The sequence below is a fragment of the Panthera tigris genome, chromosome A3 (genome assembly GCF_018350195.1).
Source record: "Panthera tigris isolate Pti1 chromosome A3, P.tigris_Pti1_mat1.1, whole genome shotgun sequence".
Taxonomy (NCBI): domain Eukaryota; kingdom Metazoa; phylum Chordata; class Mammalia; order Carnivora; family Felidae; genus Panthera; species Panthera tigris.
This window is the reverse complement of record NC_056662.1, coordinates 57,322,121-57,342,533: the sequence shown is the minus strand read 5'-3', so window position 1 is coordinate 57,342,533 and position 20,413 is coordinate 57,322,121. Positions and strand designations below refer to the sequence as shown.

Here is a 20,413-nt window from a genome sequence, read left to right as displayed (position 1 = left end):
TGGCCGGGCATTTAATGGAATGTGCGCACGCAGACCGGCCACTTCTCCTTCCCATTTCCTTTTGGCCTAGTTTTCTTGTAGTCACTAGTGCTGCCTGGCATTCTGAGAACTGGTGAGTATTTGAGACTGGCTGAACCCAAGATCGATGGGATTCCCAATAGGAAAGAAGTAAAGATCATTTCAATTAGATTTTTGGAAAGTATTTTCAAGGTCCCTACAGTGGCCCCTTTTGTTGTTCTCGCTATGGTGTTTCAGAATGCTCAAAATCCTGCACAACTTCCTGACATCTGTTCAGTGCTATAACCCCCATGTGGCCTAACCCATAGTGAAAACAGAGGCTACTTTCTTCCTTATTTTGAATAGTGTATCAATGTGGTCTGGATGACATTAGCCTTGGGACAGCTCCATTATGTGGTTGATTCATTCGTAGTTTTTTGGCAGGTAAGCAGTTTTTTGTGTTTTTTGTTGTTATTGCTGTCGTTGTTTTCTCACAAGCACTGCGATCAGGCCAATGCAATTTTGTGCTGGGTAGAATTTGTAACTCGTCTTCATGATTTCACATTTATTCCTGTTAAATTCAAATTTGTTGGTTTGGGCAGCATATCAAGAGGATGGAATTCTGAGTTTGAAATCCACCATACTAGCCATCACTCCCAGATTTGCGTGACTTGTAGATGAGAGGCAGGAATGACAGGTCTTAGCAAAAATACTGAAAAGACTGGCACTGAACAGCCCGTCGACTCAGCTATTGATTCTAGCACGATCCTTTTAGTTATACGTGGTCCCTTGATCCACAACTTGGGAGGTATTACTACTCAACTAACTGAAAAAAGGCACCTAAATGTTGACTCATTCAGCCCATGTGTATACATTTTATTTAACAAAGACACCGTCAAAGTATTTTCCAAATGAGTCAGTCACTACAGCGGAGACAGAACATCTACTGTAGTCCTGTATTCCTCTGAGGCTCTGGTCTATTCATTCTATCGTGGAAGGAAATGATCAGACAACATGCCACGGTCTGAATGTTGACAGTGAGTGCGAGCTGGCTGATGTTAACCAACGTTTCCTTTTTAAGAGTTCATAGGCATCTGTTCAAATAACCCATTCAAGATTTTGGCTAGAGATTAGCATCTAGCTCATCAGTCTATACTGTTCATAATGTACCCTTTTCCAATTAAGAGGTAAGCACTAGTACAAAATTTATGTCTGAGTAGAATGTTACCAGTTGATGACTGGGGCAAGAGACCGGGAAGCTGCAAGAACAGGCACATGGGCAATGGAAAACAGAAACACGAGGGGCACATTCTGTGAATGGTGAGTGGCTCAGCATGGTGGGAGCGGAGAGTTCCCGAGAGGTGTAGTTAGGGTTAGAGCTGGAAACAGAGGCTGTAGGTTGGTTATGTGGTATGGTTATTGGGGGGTTCCTGTTGGTGTGATTGAACTTTGTAAGGGTGAATCCTGATCTAGGGAACTAGCAGTGGGAACAGAAAGAAGGTGGTGGGTGCCAGTGATATCTTCAGAATTAAATACAAGATTAAATATTTAGGGAAACGTGAAAGAGATGACTCATATGTTGGGTCTTTCTGGCTCAAATATACTCACAGCATTTAGGAAGTTGACAAAATAGAAGTAAATTCAACGAGGGGTGAGAAGAGGTCACAGACACAGATCTGGACATAACGAATCCTTAAAACAGACGTGAAAACGTCAAGTCCATCAGGGAGGATAGGGCTGAAGATGTACATGCCGAGAGTCCTCCCAGACTAGGTAGTGAAAGCCCCAGTAGGAGTTCGACTGTGTCACCCAACTCCAGGCAGCACCATATGCATAGTACTCCCTGGAGTGGCTGCACTGCCCGGTAGTATTAGAGCTTGGTGATATTAGAGGGTAATATTACAAGAACAGTCCTACTAGAATACATTTCCTTTGTTTTTCTGGCTTCACACATACCTTTAAAAGTTCTATTTTCTACCTTTAAAAGTTTCTGTTTTCATGTGTTCCTCTTTTCTGCATGCCTCAGTTCTGTCTCGGACTTACCCAATTCATACAGGTTCACACTGGAGATGCCCCTCCTTCCATATTTTGTTCCAAGACTGTTTCACGGCTGAGCAAAACAGCCCTATTAGCACCCCTCTTTTCTGTTGGAATCATTTGTGATCGTCTTACCAGAATGGGTCTCCCATCATTCTCGACACAAATTGCCTCTCCCTTATCCGTTTTCTTTGATGTTTCCTTTTAGTTCCATCTTATTAAGTTCTTTTTTAAGTTTATTTATTTATTTTGAGATAGAGAAGAGTACATGTGAGGGAGGGACAGAGAGAGAGAGATAGAGAGAGATAGAGAGAGAGAGAGAGAGAGAGAGAGAGAGAGAATCCCAAGCAGCCTCCGCACGGACATCACGGAGCCCAGTGCGGGGCTCGAACTCACAAACCATGAGATCATGACCTGAGCCGAAATCAAGAGTCGGAAGCTTAACTGACTGAGCCACCCAGGCGCCCCATTTGTTAAGCCTTAATAATACGTATGAAGCCATACTTTTCTTTTCATGGAAAAAAAAAATCAGGTTGACTTTGTTTTGACCCATCCTCCCTGCAGCTTAGCTGAGGTCTTGGTCACGACTGCATCTTCTCCCCATTACTTTCTCATGGGACTCATGAAACACCTCCACTCCAATTTCTGCTCTTTGTATGTATGTTGTCTAGGGTTTTAGCTCTGAATTTTACCCCATGCTCTGAAAAGGGGTTCTTGACCCCTGAGATCAGCTGATTGATATTTAACCTTATCTGCCCCATTTCTTCGCTTCCTTTTACTTCCTGCAGCCTGCAGCTGCCCCTCTCTGATCAGTTCTGACCCCCCACCTTGGTCTCCCTGCCAATCTACTGAGGTTCCTTCTTGGGCCACAGGAACCACACCAGAGACTTGGAGTGGGGAAACCCTGCTCCTACCAGTCAGCAGGGAAACAGAAGGGAAACTCCTCAATGAGAACATGAAACTCAGAGTCAGAAAAATTCAGATTGACCCTCAGCCCTCTCACTCGCTAGCTCTGTGATACAGAACAACACACAAACGCCAGAGCCTCAGTTTCCTCCCAAAGCCTGTGCAACCCAAGTCAGAGAGTCCTTGGAATGAGTCATATGAGGTAATACACAAGAAATAATTTTATAATCTGTATAGATACTAGGTGATTTCGCTGTGTATGTCTTTGCTTTGGACTGTGTGGTAAGACACACACTCCAGGTGCTATTTGCTGGAGATTGGAAGGCCATGGGCTACATGGAGGTTAGGGGCTACAGAATTATTGGCAAAGGGATACTCAACCGTTCAACAAAGATTTTTTGAGCCCCTACTAGGTCCTAGCCCCTACTGATAACTTACATGATTCTCACGCTTCAAAATGTTTCAATTATATATACTTTATTCACGCATCATTTACAAAGAGCTTACGATTCCTGGCCTGCTTGCCATATAGTAGAGACACAAAGACCAAATCCGTCTACATGCATCAGCCTCTTCACCTTGGCCCTATTTCCTGTATATATTCTCCATTTCAAATATTTCTGAGAAGGCACTTAGCTTAATGGAGTGATTCCTACATACTCCTTAAGGTCTGATTGGCCTGGAGGGAGTAGCCCTGCTTCTTGTGAGTTGAGGCAAGGTCGCCCAAGTGCATCGCACTCTGGCTTATTGCTTGGGACCTGCCTTCTTAGACTGAGTGCTCTCTGCAAGGAGGGATCTGTGTTTATTCCTGCCAGTGTGTGTAGGAGCAGTTATGTGTCTTGGCACAAAGGCTGGTCTTCACAACTTCGGAGAAGGAGGTAACTATACACATCGTTATGATCAGAGGGCTATGAGCGATCATGGAGGTCTGGGAGCACGAAGGGACTGGTTCTGCTCAGGGAGTGTGTGATCACCCTCTTCTCTCTGTGAGAATCATCCTTTTGAGTTGGAGTTAAAGACTGAGCTGCAGCCTACCCAGGGGGAGAGAGAGCTGGGAGAGACTTACAAACGGGTAGCTGATGAAGGAATATGGTTATTTCGGGAATGGCAAGTGAGTGGAGGGGCAGTAGCAGGAAAGGAGACCAGGAAGGAATGGCAACTGCAGCCGGGGGAGAACTCCAGACCTTAGAAGAGCATCCCTGAAGGATATGCTGAGTAAGGGAGAGAAATGTTCATAATTGCATTTTAGTTCTCACATGACTTTGGGTCCGCCATGAGTTCATTGTGTCTCACTCACTAGTCATTCCTTGTCATATGTCTGTACACTTGTTTAGTTATTTACTTAATATTTTAAATTTATACTTCACCTTTAAAAAAATAAATTTCACCTTTTTTTAGAGTGAAATTTACTTATTATTTTTTTGAGAGAGAGAGGGCACAAGTGAGAGAGGGGCAGAGAAAGAGAGAGGTGGGGCTCACCCAAAGCAGGGCTCGTGCTCACCAGATGTGGGGCTCGAACCCATGAACCGTGAGATCATGACCTGAGTCAAAGTCAGATTCTTAACCAACTGAGCCACCCAGGTGCCCCAAGAGTGAAATTTATTTAAACAGGAAGTTTTATATTAGCCCGTCCCCACCACAAAACTATGTCAATTTCTATAACCATAAATATACATGTTTTCAAAAAATTCATTGAGATGTCAGTTATGTAGAGTACTATGAGTTTTCTAGAATATTCTCAGGGTTCTGCGTCATGTTTTGGGAAATACTAGGCCACATAACTCTTGGAAGATTAGTCAGATTTGGTGCCTTGATCTTAAAAGATAATGTAATTGCATGTGAAAGTGCCTCTCATTAACAAATAAGACTCTTACCAATACAGTTTTTGAACAGAAGCTCTTCATACTTGGGTGATGCCCTTATTTATGAAGTTTTTCTATAAGTTTGACTAATATTACTAACAATTCTCTGGTTAGAGAAAGTTATTCACTTTTTTGTCCCTTGGATTAGAATGGAAAACTACTCTCTGAAGAAAGGAGCAACTCAATCCTAGTGGATGAAGTTTATGACCACGACCAGGGCATATATGTATGTGATTACACGGATTCAGATAACACAAGTTCATGGACAGTCAGAGCTGTTGTCCAAGTGACAACCATCGGTAAGTGAGATTTTTCATTTCAAGATTTGGGATTTGAACCCCTATTACCCCATTAAAGCTATCTTCCTTCGGTTTAGTAATGGTTTCCTTTTTGGGAAAGAAAAAAGATAATCATATACTGGTAGTCACGTGAAGCCTTAAATGTGGGAAAACATTAATTTCCCCATAAATCTAGATTCTGTCCCCCAAGGAAGGCCTCATTCTGGATCATATTCATGTTGTCACAAGTTGGGTTTTCCATGCACTGATGAATCCTGCTAAGTTTTTGTAATAATTTAAAAAATGATTTTAAATATTTCACACACAGCAGTGGCACCATGAACCTATCAGCTTTAATACATATTACTGTTTCTCTGCACACTTAGAATCTTGCTTTTTCTTTAAAGAAATGAGACATTGCAGAGACAGATTGAGGCCTATGCTCTTACCCCTTCCTGCTCCTTCTCATCCCAGCTGTAGTCCAATCATGTACCCTATATGCTTTCCATTTATGTCTTTATGCTTTTCGACAAAAGTATATATCCATTAATAAAATAGAATACTGGGGGCGCCCGGGTGGCTCAGTGGGTTAAGCATCCAACTCTTGCTTTTGGCTCAGGTCTTGATCTCCTGGTTTCATGGGTTCAAGCCCTGCATCGGGCTCTGTGCTGACAGCATGGAGCCTGTTTGGGATTCTCTCTCTCTCTCTCTCTCTCTCTCTCTCTCTCTCTCCCCCTCTCTCTTTGTCCCTCCCCTACTCATGCTGTCTGTGTCTCTCTCAAATAAATAAATAAACTTAAAAAATTAAAATAGAATATCGTTTTATATTACAAAATGTGTTTTGTGTTAAAAACACATGGTACTATTCTATCATTTTGCCAGTTTATAACCCCCTTAGTGAAGAACAGATTCTCGTTATTACCAAATAATGTTTGATGTTTACAGACTTTTTGACTGGTGTCAAGTGAGACCTCTTTCTCTCTCCCCCTTTTTAAATCCCAATTTACATCTCTCTGAGTACTAATGAAGTTTAATACCTTGTTATATGTTTGGTGGTCTGTTGGGTTTGTTCTTTTGTGCTCTATTTTGGCCCAGTCTTTTCACTGAGCCGTTCTTCCCAGATTTATAAGTATCCACATGAATAAATTATATGACGTCATTAATTTAAACATGGTTCTTGTCAAAACACAACAGGGTCAGTCATCCATGCTTTGTATTAAAGAGCTACAGAATGGTTGACCTAGCTCTTAGTAAACATATCGATTATTTTTACCTCTTCTTCTTTTAGTGTAGGATACAAATTACGTTAAACACCTTGAGGCCAAGGTAACCACTTCTGCCTACTTTCCTGGACTTCAGCAATGAACATTTACATTAGACTCTTCCTTGGAGGAGAAGTTAGAGCACAAGCACCCCACTTGTGCCACTAGCCCCCTCCAAGGGATGTGTGATTCCTCTTCCCTCGGACATGCCACTCAGCCCATCAAGTTTTCAGGGGCTGAGTCTGCTTTTCTCGCTTGCCCGAGGGATTCCCCGCAACATCGATTGCGTCTCTTTCGACCAAGCCTTCTCTATCATCATTCCTGTCTTCCTCAGTCATTCACTTTTTCACATATTCATTTTCACACAAGTATTTGTGGGACATCTAATATGTATCAGGCGTTGGGCTTGGTGCTCAGGCTGTAAGAACGAATACCTGGACACATTGTCTGTGATCACCCGGAACTTGCCACTTTGTGGGCACACAGGCTGTCACTAGACAGTATGATGAGTGGGGAGAAAGGGAAGCAGTGGGGCATACGAGAGGCCCACTAAGCCCAAACCTGGACATACCACGCTCGAGCAAGAACAGACGGGTGAGGACCAACTAGCCCAAGGAAGGTGGGAAAATGCCGTTCCGGGCAGAGAGCTGCAGTGGGGATGGACAGATGTGGACAGACTCAGAGACTACGGAGAGGGTACAGCTGAAAGGACTTGGAAATTGGGAGTGAGGAAGAGGAAAAAGGAGGGATCCAGGATGAGAGAGAGTTGGGTTTTAGGTTGGGCAACTAGGTGGATTTTCTGTTGGACGCTGATGGAGGATGGCCTTGCACGGCATACATAAGAACTTACACAGCAGGTGTGATGCACATTCTTGGAAGATATCTCTGATTGCTCACTGCACAGCCTTAGCAAAGGAGGTGAGGAGCGGCTTTGTTTGTGCATCCACAGAACTTGATGATGGATTTAATGTGTGAAGAGGGAAACCAAGGATGTTTTTGTTTTCTGGCCTGGATAAGATGGTAAATGGTGACACCATTTCATGAAACAAGAAAGGCTGCAAGAGAAGAGGGTCTAAGGAAGAAATTAAACATTACGTCCGAAAGGACTTTCGGTGATCCAAATCACAATGACAAGGAGGAATTTGGACAAACCAGTCCGGAGATGATAGGGCCAGAGGTGTGAATGTGAGGGTGGTCAACATGATATCTAAAGCAAAAAGACTGGGGGTGCCTGGGTGGCTCGGTCGGTTGAGCGGCCGACTTCGGCTCAGGTCATGATCTCGTGGTCCGTGAGTTCGAGCCCCCGTGTCGGGCTCTGTGCTGACAGCTCAGAGCCTGGAGCCTACTTCAGATTCTGTGTCTCCCTCTCTCTCTGCCCCTCCCCTGCTCATGCTCTGTCTCTCTCTGTCTCAAAAATAAATAAAAACATTAAAAAAAATAAATAACTAAAGCAAAAAAAACTGAATGAGCTCATCTGGGGAGTGAGTATAGAGAGAAGAAGGCCTGGAACCGAGGACTGTAGCATTGCAACACTTGGAGAGGTTAGGAGAAGGGAAGGGATCCCCAAAGGGGGTGGAGCAGGGGTGTGAGAACAGAGGGAAACTGTCCCAGGGCATGGTGGTTAAAGTATCTCCGGGCAGAGGGAGTAACGCTCTGCCTCAGGGGTGAGGTCTGAGAACTCATCGCTGGGTTTGGGAAGGGCAACGGAGGTCATTATTTACATAAGTTAGTGAGTACCAGTGGGAGAGTGGGGATAGGAGCTGTAAAGGAAGTGAAACTGATGATGGAGGAGAGAGATCATTTAAAGGTTCAAGATCTTTAGTAGGGAACAGTTCTAGAGAATGAACGGTACCACCCAGCGAGAGTAGATAGAACAAAAGACCACTAGCAGAGAACAAGGGAGAGAACTGATGTTCACTAGAAGCCCAGAAGAAGAGCCCCCAAACACACAGGGAAGTGAGCAGAGAGGCAGAAGGTAAACAGGAAAGTAGGGAAGCAGGGAACGAAAAACGAGAGGATTCTAAGAGGCCATGCCCAACAGTGTCCAAAGCTGCTGAGAAATAAAGCAGAAGAAAAACTCAGTTGTGTCCAGTGGATTTAGGGGCAAGGACGTCACTGGGAACTTTAGCTGAAGCAGTTTCCGTGGAGTGATGGGGGCAGGAATTGAACTCCATGGGAAGCGAGAGAATGGAGGAGATGAGCACATATCGCTCCTTCAAGAATTTGGCTTGGAAGGAAGGAGCATGAATGTGACAAGGACATAAGGTGTAGGGAATGTTCTCTCTTTTAAAATGAAGAGACTGAGCATGGATAAATGCCAATGGGCAGAAACCCAGAGAAAGTGTGTGTGTGTGTGTGTGTGTGTGTGTGTGTGCGTGTGTATGTGAGAGTGAGAGAGAAATATACAGGGAAGATAATGGAGTCATTGAAGGAAGGAGGTCCCCGAGAAGTAAGAGGACAATGTCCAGAGCAGAGGTGATGAATTTTCCTTGATCAGGAGATGGGCCATATTCAGGAGGAAGTCTGACCACAGAGCCCTATTTGACAGTTTGTGGCCGGAAACTCAGGCATAAATGAGTAATGGAGGGTCGGACTCACTTTTATCTTGAAATAAACCATGAACTTAAGGATGGAGGATTGGCCTCCGGTCTGGCTGATGTGGGCATTTTCTCAAGTGCATTCTTCTTCCGGACTACTCAGCCAGATGGTACCAAAAAGCAATGTTGTAGAAGACAGGAATGGGGGCTCAGGTCTGTAGCAGTTGAGCAGGGTTGGTGTGGAAGAAAACACACCCGGGTGGACAAGGATTTATCAGGGACTAATGTTTCACTAGCACCTGCAACCTGATGTCACGCTCATCTTTGGAGGCTTGCTTTTCATGTGGAAACCTGAGTTCCTACTAACTTTGTAGACAATGCACCAAAATCGAAGAGGGAGCGCCAAAGCGTTTAGATCAAAGTGCTACTTTGCACGCACATCTTCAGCAAGGAGGCCTTCTGATTTCCCAATGCAAATAATAATCACTATTTTCATCTTTTAGTGAAAGACACTATTTTCAAGCCAGATATTCTGGACCCCATCAAGGACACACTGGAAGTAGAACTTGGTAAGGTGGGTTGTATTATCACCATTGAATGACATTGTGCTTCTGGGAGCAGGTCTAAGTGTCATATTAAGGAAAAAAGTATTGGGATTTTAAGTCAAACAGAATTCCGTGTGAATCTTGACTCAGCCACTGGCTAGTTTGTTGACCTTAGAGAGTTATTTAATCTTTCTAAGCCTCAGGTTTTAAATCTATAAATAGACAAAGGAAAACTGACCTCATCTGGTTTCAGTGAGAAATGTAGGATAATGTATGTTAGGTGGCTAGTGAACTGGTCATGTTCAATAGATTTTAGATTTCTCCTTACTCATCCCAGAAACAGGTGGTTACGTATATTAGGTCCATTGATTAAATCTGTAAATGTAACCGATTTACCACCTTGAAGAGCATTAACCTTTAAAAACGTGGTGTTCGGTGTGGGCTTTAAGATACCTATGGAAGAACACTACATCTCCTGCCCAAGTAATTTGTACTCCCAAGTGGTGTCTTTTTTGTGTAGAGGGGCAAAGTGACTTTTCTCTGGTCCCCTTTTATTTTATCCACTTCAGTAACATCTACATTTTCCCCACACAGCCAAATAAGAACTTCTCTATTTAAAACCAAGTGCTGGTTGTTCCAAGAAAATAAGTGATTCTTTTAAATGCTAACACATCTATACTTATAGAAATAAATGTCAAAATAGATACTATGGTAAAAGACCACTAGGTGGCGGTATCAGGGTATAGCATTAGCAATACCCACAGCATCACAAGAATGTAAGGAAGGAGGAAAGAAAAAACATTAATAATTCAAAAATAGCCAAGTTACCTACAGCTTCAATGAATTTGAAAACCCTAAAGGGCGGGGGCGGGACATTATTAAGGTGCGAAGATGATTTTTAATGGAGTCCTTAACCATTTCATGGTGAAAATATTGAATTTGAGGCAGAGTGTATCTGGAGACCCCTTGTAGAAAAAGAGGGTAGGAAGAGGGTAGTGTCATCACATGCATGCCCACCCATAGTGCATTGTTCAAGAAACTGCTGAATATCTAAATAATTCCTTCTTTAAGCTACATTACAGTAACCTCACGATTTTAAGTTAATATGCAAATGTTGGTTAGTAGTAAAATGTTCTTTGTTGACACATTATGTACTCAATAGCAGCATTAGAAGACCAGGCTGGTCACTGAGAGGACTCCTCATTTTCCCTCCTCATTGAGGGCATTTGTGTCTGCCCTCAAACCACATCAGAATTCTTAGCGCTGTGACCAAAGAGTCACAAGTCTGAGATGTAAGTGTTGCTCAATGGAGAGAAACATACCTGGTCTTATTTGCTTGTGAATGAAAGACCGGTAGATGTTTGGTTATTTCTGGCACACCTATTTATCCTGCAAACGTGATTGCAGCAGTGAACAGTGTTCGGATGGCGTCTTCCTCCTGCACAGGACAAAGTGTCCTCACGGACTTCCTTCCTATTTTGTGTGTCTCTCTCATTTTCAGGAAAGCCTTTAACTCTTAACTGCACGGCACGATTTGGCTACCAACGAGATTTTAAACCTGTAATAAAATGGTACATTAAAGATTCCGACCAGGAGTGGGAAGTTCCAACACCTGAGCAGAAAAGGTAAGAAGGAAATTAGCAGATCATATTCTTTGCAACCTACACTGAACACTTTTTAAAACACCTTTGGAAACCTCTAAAATGGACTCACCGAGGTGAACAAGCGCGCAGTTGATGGTGTGGCCACTGGCGCCAACTAGTGGTGAATAGAAAAGGACAGAAACGCAAAGTGCAGGATCCTTTTCAACCCTGAGATCAGAAGCAGTTTCTTAATATGGCCATAAAATGAAATATTTAAGCTGTTTGAAAGCTCAGGGTTTTTTTTTTTTTTTGTAATGTTTATTTATTTATCTTGAGGGGGGAGGGAGGTAGGGACAGAGAGAGAGGGAGAGAGAATTCTAAGTGTGCTCCACACTGTCAGCACGGGACCCAAGCCATGTTGGACCCCACGAATCATCCCACCAACAGAGAGTTATGACCTGAGTGGAAATCAAAAGTTGGACGCTCAACCAAACGGAGCCACCAAGGTGCCCCTAAAGTTGAGTTTATAGCAACAGTTTGACGTTTAAACATCAAGCTGACAAGAAGACAGACATACCGAGCCAGGATGGCAGAAGAGAAGTAGCACGTCCAACCAACGGGAAAGAATGCTGCCCTCTGCCTACACCCCATTTTTCCCAGTGTCATTCATTTAGAGTAGTGGTGAGTTCAGGGATCCAAATATGCAGAGTCATTAACAGTCTGGAATGTATGGAGAGGAAAATGCACAATAATAAGGATTCTGACCAAAAATATGTGAAGCAAGGAATAGTTGAAGAAATCCAACCTGGAAAAGGAAATGCAGAGGTGAGATATCTTGAAGTACTTGGAAACCACAGTGTTTTATGGAAACGAGGCTTAGTTTGTTGTCCAGATTAGTGGACAGAATTTACGGGGAAGACAGTTGGGCTCAATAGAAAGGAAAACTCTGTTATTCAGAGCTATCCAGTGCCTCACAAAACTGGACTCCGGCCGCTGGCGGGATTATGGGTTTCAATCCGATTGGTCAGGCCTGTCACTAAAAAACAGAGTCCCTCATCTTTCCAAGATCCGTTCCACAGTAATAGACTGTGTATTAAGCACGTCCTTCTGAATTTTAAAAAGATTTCAATGAACAAATGTAATATCATTTTGAAAAGTTTATGTCATTACGAAAAAATAAAGGATGAATTTTGAGAACAGCAATAAAAGTTATCAGGAGCTTCTAAGACAAGGGAAGTCACACAACTTATTTGGGTTTGGATTTCTGTTTTCCACCCCCTGGCAATGTGACACTTGACCCCTGTAAGCTTCCACTGTACCATCTGTAATCTGTGGACACTTACGTCCACTTTACTAGGTCCCTGTACGGAGTAGATACAGTAGAGGTGAGAAGGTCATCACGGTTCCTGATTGGTAGGAAATATTCAGTGAATAAGTGTTGGTATTGTAGGGTTCCAAGCAACACAGCCTAAAATATCATCCACCCAGGCAAGATGCCTTAGCTAGTAAAGAGAGACTGTAGATTGGCAACCTTAGAGAACACAAATTATGCATAAATACTGAGACTTACAACTTGCTGGATGGGGCAGAATGGCCCAGACCCAGAGCATGGGCTGCCACTTCCAAGCAGAGTGACCATGCATGGTCACCTACCTTCTATGCCTGGTCTGCGTTGCTGGCCAAGTTAGGACGACCATACTCTTACCTTGTGGGGGTTCCTGTGAGGAATGAAGGAGACTTGATAGTCTACATTTAGTGTTAAAAAGGGTGAGCACAAGGGCACCTGGGTGGCTCAGTTGGTTAAGCGTCTGACTCTTGATTTCAGCTCAGGTCATGATCTCACAGTTCGTGGGATCAAGCCCCACATCTGGCTCCATGCTGAGCGTGGAGCCTAGTGGGATTCTCTCTCTCTCCCCTCCCCTACTCTCTCCCTCTCTTTCAAAATAAATAAACGTTAAAAAAAGAGTGAGACGGGGAGCCTGGGTGGCTCAGTTGGTTAAGTTTCCCACTTCAGTTCAGGTCACGATCTCACAGCTCATGGGTTCAAGCCCTCCATCAGGCTCTGTGCTGATAGCTTGGAGCCTGGAGCCTGCTTTAGATTCTGTGTTTTCCTCTCTTTCTACCCCTCCCCCACTTGTTCTCTCTCTCTCTCTCTCTCAAATAAATAAATAAATATTAAAAAAAATGAGTGAGCAGAGAAACTTGGTCAGCCCTTGGTGGAAGTGCATCATGTTCAACATTATTCTTAAATTATTATTATAGTCTGTTTTCAAGGAGAATGCTTCGCATAATGGAGGTCAGATGAGGCTCACAGTAAATTAAATTCTGGTGATGCATAAAACGATGCCCAGAAGATTCAATAATCAAAAATGAACCCCCTCTGACCATCTTATGGTCTTCTGGCATCTCCTTCTATGCTTTGATCCGATAGCTCTCCCGAAATCCAAACTGTTGGCCACTAATAAGAATTTCAAATACTGCAAAAGTGGTCAATTTATGCTGCTGAATGAATGGGGTATTTCCCCTTCTTTCCTAGAGTTAAACACACCAAAAAGGATGACGTTATAGAGCGTGTTGTCCACTTGAAAGAAGTCACTCAGAGGGATCTTCACCGGAAGTTTGTTTGCTTTGCCCAGAACTCCATCGGGAACACGACCCAGTCCATCCAGCTGAGAGAAAAGAAAGGAGGTAAGCCTGGAAGGTGGCCGCAGAAGGCACACAACTGCTTTTATCTGAAAGGAGAGGAATTTTCCTAAAGAAATATCCTGCTGATGATGTTGATGATGATAGCAATTAACATTTGTGAGAAGCCAGACATTATGCATTTTGCTCATATTAAACCATTTAATACTTTGACCAAGGACACATTACTAGTAATCACAATCACATCACAGTGATCCAGAACTGGTCCTCTTGACTAATACTCTTTGTACGGGGCCTGTGTTGGAAAAGCCTGCCATCCATTCATTCATTCATTCACTCATCCATTATTCTACAAACACCTAAAGGGCATGTCTTGTGTAACAGGTATTGTGCTAGGACCTAGCTCCCTTTCAGGGTTTTCTTTTCCTGGCTTCTGAATCCAGAGACCATGATGGTAGGGTACTGGAGAGTGGAGGAGAGAAGAGTCATCTTGCTCACTGCTCAGAGTGATATGTGTGTATCACAGACCACAGTCTTTGACAGGAGGAGTGGAAATTCCTGATAAAGAATAGCTTTGAAATTTCCTTAAGAAGATACTCCGTGATGGAGTTGATATCATTCATTCATTCAATTAAGAACCGATTACAGAGCAAGCAAGTTTTGACAGCTAGTGAGGCTTAAATAAGACAAAACTTGTGCTCGGTGTTGTGGATGCTCTGTAGTGGGGCTCCCGTCAGGAGAGGTGTGTGAAAGTTCTCGCGCGTTAGGTACCATGAAGAGTGTGAAACCGAGCCACGCGTGCCTCCTGGCCTCAGGAAGTTTAGACTGTTGTAGAGAAGATAGGGCATGAAGATAATTTATAATATGCAATGAGAAGGATGCGAATGGGTTTTGTGGAGGTTTATGGGGGAAAAATAACTAAAAGTGACCATGATTAGTTTCCCCATCCATTTCCTGTTCAGGAACGTGCCATTCCCGTGGGTTCTTTCCAGTTCATTGTAAGACAGTTCCCTCAAGATACGATTTTAAGTGTTTCCAGAGTCAAGAGGAATGCTCCCAAGAGCAGTGATTTTGAGAAAATAATAGAGCCTGAGAAGGCGCTGGGTGGGCCCACAGCGTCAGCCCAAATGTGGTCTCGCAGAGACATTTGTTCATGGCTACCGTGTTTCCCCCAGTGGTGTTCATCTACATCCTACTTGGTACCGTCATGAGCCTGGCAGGCGTGCTGACCACAGGTGCTCTGCTCTACATGTACTGGATTGAAATAGTGCTGCTGTACCGAACCTACCAGAACAAGGATGAGACACTTGGGGGTAAGGTGACCCCGACCTGCCTCTGACATTTCTTCTCAGACTTAGAGGGAGAAGCTCAAGAAATGGATGTTCCCTGATGGATAAAGTCATGCCCCTCAGCCTTTTAAACCTCCTTCCAGGTGTGGTGGCTCAACCTGGGAGAACTGGGAACAGGTGGAGAAAAAATTTCTTTTCATTCCAGTTTCCAGGAATCTTGCTGATCAACGATGCTATTGCAGAGCATGTTGGGCTCGAAAACAATCTCTCTGCTCACCAACCTGACGCAATATGACAGATGAGCTAACATCTCCATGACTTAGTTTCCTCTTCTGGAAAAAGGGATTATGATCACAATCACGATGAAATCTATGAGGACCCATTGGGTTAAGAAATATTTATCATTTAGAACAGCATCTAGCACGTGGTAAACAGTCCATGCCAGTCAGGTGTATTAGGTACTTTGTCACTTGAATCCTGCAATCAGACAGAGAGACGTAAAATCGCGTGCCCAAAACCGAACTGCAAGATGGTGTTAGAACTCAGGATTTGGACCCAGGTGATTTGGCTCAGAGCCCCCATTAGCTATTACCTCAGTCTCATCTGTAAAATGAGGGGCTTGAAGATGGTGGCAATGTCCCCAAACATGTGACACTCTGTAAAAGGCAACCACTATTACAATTAATGGAGCTGTCTGCCCATTTCCCCAGGAGACAGGATGATAGTGCTTCTTTAGAATAGAAGAGCTGCTGGTGTGTTTTTCTAGCCCTGGAAGTCTCTAAGATTAGGTGTACTGTTTTACTGGATGGTTCTCTTGCTTGCAAAGGGCAGCATCCACTCTGCTGGAATCCGGGGATAATTACTTACCTGCCTGGGATAATTAATTCCCACGCCGCTGCTCCTCCCACGCGGGGAATGCAGCGAAAAGCTGTCAGATTTACAGGAAAAGGAGAAGTCGAGATGCATCAATCATACCTTCCTTTCAACTAATTATTGAAAATTCACGCTAGAAACCCTTCAGCCAAGAGTGTTTTTTGAGATTTATTTTTTTAATTAGCTTCTTAGCATTTTTGAATTGAACAAATTATTTAGCCAATGCCTCAATCATCCCCCTAAAAGATTTATATTTCCTTTACTAAAATGTTATTTATCTTAAGATTCTAGAGCTTGTACAAAAGAGCCAATCAACTGTGACACTTTTAAATCTGCCCTTTCTCTTTTTACTTTGCACAAGACACTACCCTGATGAGGACGCAGACGACGGTTTTCAAGCACGGTGATTCAGTGCCCTCTGTAGCTAATCTAATGTTTTACAGCAAAACGGCTGTGTCCTTTGAAGTTAATGCCGAATATCCAAAATTTTAGAGAGATGCAGAATGTCAGAGTTGCAGAGGACCTAAGAGAGCTCTAATACTCCCATTTGTTAATTTTCTTACTAAAGAAATGTAAATGTCTCCAGATGATAGAAAAATCCAAGCCTGTTGGAGTTTCACAGGGACGTGGAAGGAATCCGAGGTGACTGTGGTGTCTCACACATTTAAAATGCACAACACTTCCTGCCGGATGCCCCATGAGCCTCCTCCTTCCCACCTGGGCAATGAGGCGCTTCCCAGATGAGCCTCCCGGGTCCCTTTCTTGTCTCCTGGACCTCCTCCACTCCTTCTTCTTCTTCTTTTGCTGGCATTTCCATCCAGGAAGGCCTCTTCTTCCGTCCACATTAAGCAAGCGTTCTGCCCATCACATCAGCCACCGGCGCTATTGTTTGCTATTTTGTAACACTGCTATTTGCCAGCCATTGTGCAAAGCACTGGAATATGACACCAAATGGGTATGTCCAGACTCTGAAGCCCATGAGCGAACTTTTGAGATTTTCTGCCTCTCTTGGTTAGTTCGGTAGCACATCCCAGTAATCAACGTGAATTTGTACTAATCGACTCAACAGAGGCACATGAGACTTTACAAATATCCTAAAACAAGTTTCATAAATAGAGTTTCCCATCTGGAAGGCAGGGGGGAGTGGATATTTATCTTGTGCCCTGCTGTGAGCCAGACACCACGCGCTTTATATACGTTATATCATGCAACCCTGAAGACAGTCTGCCAGGGAGTTACTATGATCTCATTTTACACGGCGGGGATTCTAATAGAGGTACATGTGCCGTCAGCTCTCTCGTTCACGTGCAAGGTGCTGGGTCTTGGCCGTGCTCCGCTTGCTGGATATTATCATGCTTTGATGGAACAGACTCTTCTTTGATGTGTAACTCATGAGACAGCAGCACTGCAGTGCAAAAAAAAAAAAAAAAAAACAACAAACCCAGAGGAACCCCTGACTAATATGATTTAATCACAGAAGCCGCAACTGTTTGATCTGACCTCAGTGAAAATGCAGGACCGCGTCATAAATCAGAATTCGAATTTGGTTGGGCAATCGATACGGCTCAGCAGTGTGATTCTGAATTGGACGCAGCTGCTGCTTTTTATTGTTAAATCAATTCAGTAAGGAGCCCGGCACTTAATTCTTGCCCATTTGCCATATGACTCAAGCACGTGTAGATATGCCACGATAGTGAGAAAAACGTAAATGGCTGACTTTTTTTTCCTAACATTTCTCTTCCTCAGATAAAAAGGTATTTGATGCTTTCGTATCCTATGCGAAATGGAGCTCTTTTGAGAGTGAGGCCACTTCATCTCTGCATGAGGAATACTTGGCCCTGAATCTATTCCCTGAAGTTTTGGAAAACAAATATGGATACAACTTGTGTTTGCTTGAAAGAGATGTGGCCCCAGGAGGAGGTAGGTCCTATAAGCCAAGAGAAGATATAGAACAAAAAGAACAGTTGAATGCAAGTGCTCTATGGGCTTCCCTGCTATTCCTTCTGTTGGGATATACACCCTCTGGAATATTTCATGAGCTTAGAACATGCTGGGCAACAACACAGAAAAACATACATTGCAGAGATGTGCTGCATCATCCAAGAATAAGCCATCTTCAGAAAAAAAAAATTATTGGGCCCTAGGGATGCCTTCCAGAACAAGATATTGCTCCTGGGTCCCCTGTAGGAAGTCACCTCTGTCAATCTGAACAGGTGGTCTCCCTGCTTTGTAGGACTCTGCTGGCCACAAAAATGAACAAATCAGGAGACTATAGATGCTGGAGAGGATGTGGAGAAACGGGCACCCTCTTGCACTGTTGGTGGGAATGCAAATTGGTGCAGCCGCTCTGGAAAGCAATGTGGAGGTTCCTCAGAAAATTAAAAATAGACCTACCCTATGACCCAGCAATAGCACTGCTAGGAATTTACCCAAGGGATACAGGAGTACTGATGCATAGGGGCACTTGTACCCCAATGTTTATAGCAGCACTCTCCACAATAGCCAAATTATGGAAAGAGCTTAAATGTCCATCAACTGATGAATGGATAAAGAAATTGTGGTTTATATACACAATGGAGTACTACGTGGCAATGAGAAAGAATGAAATATGGCCCTTTGTAGCAACGTGAATGGAACTGGAGAGGGTTATGCTAAGTGAAATAAGCCATACAGAGAAAGACAGATACCATATGGTTTCACTCTTATGTGGATCCTGAGAAACTTAACAGAAACCCATGGGGGAGGGGAAGGAAAAAAAAAAAAAAGAGGTTAGAGTGGGAGAGAGCCAAAGCATTAGAGACTGTTAAAAACTGAGAACAAACTGAGGGTTGATGGGGGGTGGGAGGGAGGGGAGGGTGGGTGATGGGTATCGAGGAGGGCACCTTTTGGGATGAGCACTGGGTGTTGTATGGAAACCAATTTGACAATAAACTTCACATATAAAAAAAAATTAAAAAAATAAAAAATAGTATATATAATTTGAAAATAAATAAATAAATAAATAGATAAATAAATAAATAAATAAATAAATCTATCTATTAAAAAAAAAAAAAAAGGATGCTGCTGGCCACAAGTGTCAGCATTGGGTGAGGCGGGGCGCAGTTCTTGCCACTCACCAGATGTACAGACATCATTCCTTCCCCCCATTTCCTCTGCCTCGGACACCCCACCAGGGAGCCTGGGACATCCCATGCCCCTCTGTTATCCCAGCCTGACTGGTGCCAACAAGGTCTTCTCCTAGAGGGAGTGACAGTTTGAAGAGACAGAACACAAAGAGAGGAATGTAGAGTAGAGAGTCCCCAGATACTTGAGTGTATCTTCAACTGTCCATAGGGTTGATACAGGAAAGCGACATAGCAAACCAAGCTTCCTTTCCTCCTTCCCTAAAAACCTTTGCAGGGAACTCTCTGGGTAGGTCTGGGAGATTTGGGGTTATGGAGACTCCGGGTTCAGCAATACAATAGCAAATGATTCAATTCCTTATTTCCAGCATATGCAGAAGACATCGTAAACATTATTAAGAAAAGTAGAAGAGGAATATTTATCTTGAGCCCCAACTATGTCAACGGACCCAGTGTCTTTGAACTACAAGCAGCAGTGAATCTTGCCTTGGATGACCAAACACTGAAACTAATTTTAATTAAGTTCTGTTCCTTCCAAGAGCCAGAGTCTCTACCTCATCTGGTGAAAAAAGCTCTCCGGGTTTTGCCTACCGTCACTTGGAGAGGCTTAAAATCGGTCCCTCCCAATTCCAGGTTCTGGACTCAGATGCGCTACCACATGCCGGTGAAAAACTCCAAAGGATTCAGGTGGAACCATCTCAGAATTATGCCTGAATATTTTTCCACTGGAAATGATTCCGTAAAACAGAAGCCACTGGGAGGAGCTCCCAGCCTACAGAATGGTAAAGCAGACCCTGAACCACCTGCCCTCAGTCCCTGGGCGAGTAGAGACGTTGATGGACAGAGCACAGAGCATGAATCGGGCTGACATAAGATGGAGAGTGTTTTGCCGACCCCGAGCAAGCCTGACAGGCAAAGCAATGACCCCGAAACTGTGGTTAGAGCTTCTGATTTCCTCTGGACAGAGGAAGAGTAAATTCTGCAGACGCATGCACACGTTCAGCACACAACGCTCTTAAGATTTGCCAAGGGGTCTGAACAGAAGTGGCAGATACAGCCGCTTCTGCATTGGGCTACCTATTGGCTGTCACGTCTACTATGGATTGTACATATAAATTATATATATTTGCAACCAAATAAATATTATTTTATTAGGAGCGATTGATTTGAACTTTACCTAAAGCTTCCCTGTAAAAACAAAGCAACACAAAACAATTTTTATTCAATGTCCACCCATTAACTCTGGAGCACAGAAAGCAAGTAGGAAAGGCAGACACCGGGGCGGGAGCAGGGGGGGGGGGGCAAGGGGCAGACAGGGCCCCAGTCAATCTCTGTCCCTGCCAGAAGCACCCCCTGTAAGCAGGTGAAATAGAGGAAGGAGACCCTTCTGGTGGGCAGTGCAGCCCTGTGCTAGACACAAGGCTTGGAGAGCAGAGTAGGGCTAACCTCAGCATCTCCTCATCCCCTTGGCCTTGGTGC

At 43.7% G+C, this 20,413-nt stretch overlaps 1 protein-coding gene across 5 annotated transcripts in view; it reads left to right on the top strand.

Annotated features, from left to right (window-relative positions):
- Positions 1 to 20,091, top strand: part of LOC102956931 (interleukin 18 receptor accessory protein) — a 33,622-nt gene extending 13,531 nt beyond the window's left edge. For 4 of the 5 annotated variants that reach the window (XM_042981082.1, XM_007097774.3, XM_015544620.2 and 1 more), the window contains 7 exons: positions 4,951 to 5,101; positions 9,383 to 9,448; positions 10,926 to 11,049; positions 13,544 to 13,695; positions 14,826 to 14,963; positions 17,559 to 17,732; positions 19,303 to 20,091. In XM_042981082.1, the coding sequence (XP_042837016.1) occupies positions 4,951 to 5,101; positions 9,383 to 9,448; positions 10,926 to 11,049; positions 13,544 to 13,695; positions 14,826 to 14,963; positions 17,559 to 17,732; positions 19,303 to 19,802 (1,305 nt within the window). In that variant the 3' untranslated portion in view covers positions 19,803 to 20,091. The remainder of the gene's footprint in view (positions 1 to 4,950; positions 5,102 to 9,382; positions 9,449 to 10,925; positions 11,050 to 13,543; positions 13,696 to 14,825; positions 14,964 to 17,558; positions 17,733 to 19,302) is intronic. The other variant, XM_042981083.1, reaches the window with a different exon arrangement.
- Positions 20,092 to 20,413: the final 322 nt, after the last annotated feature.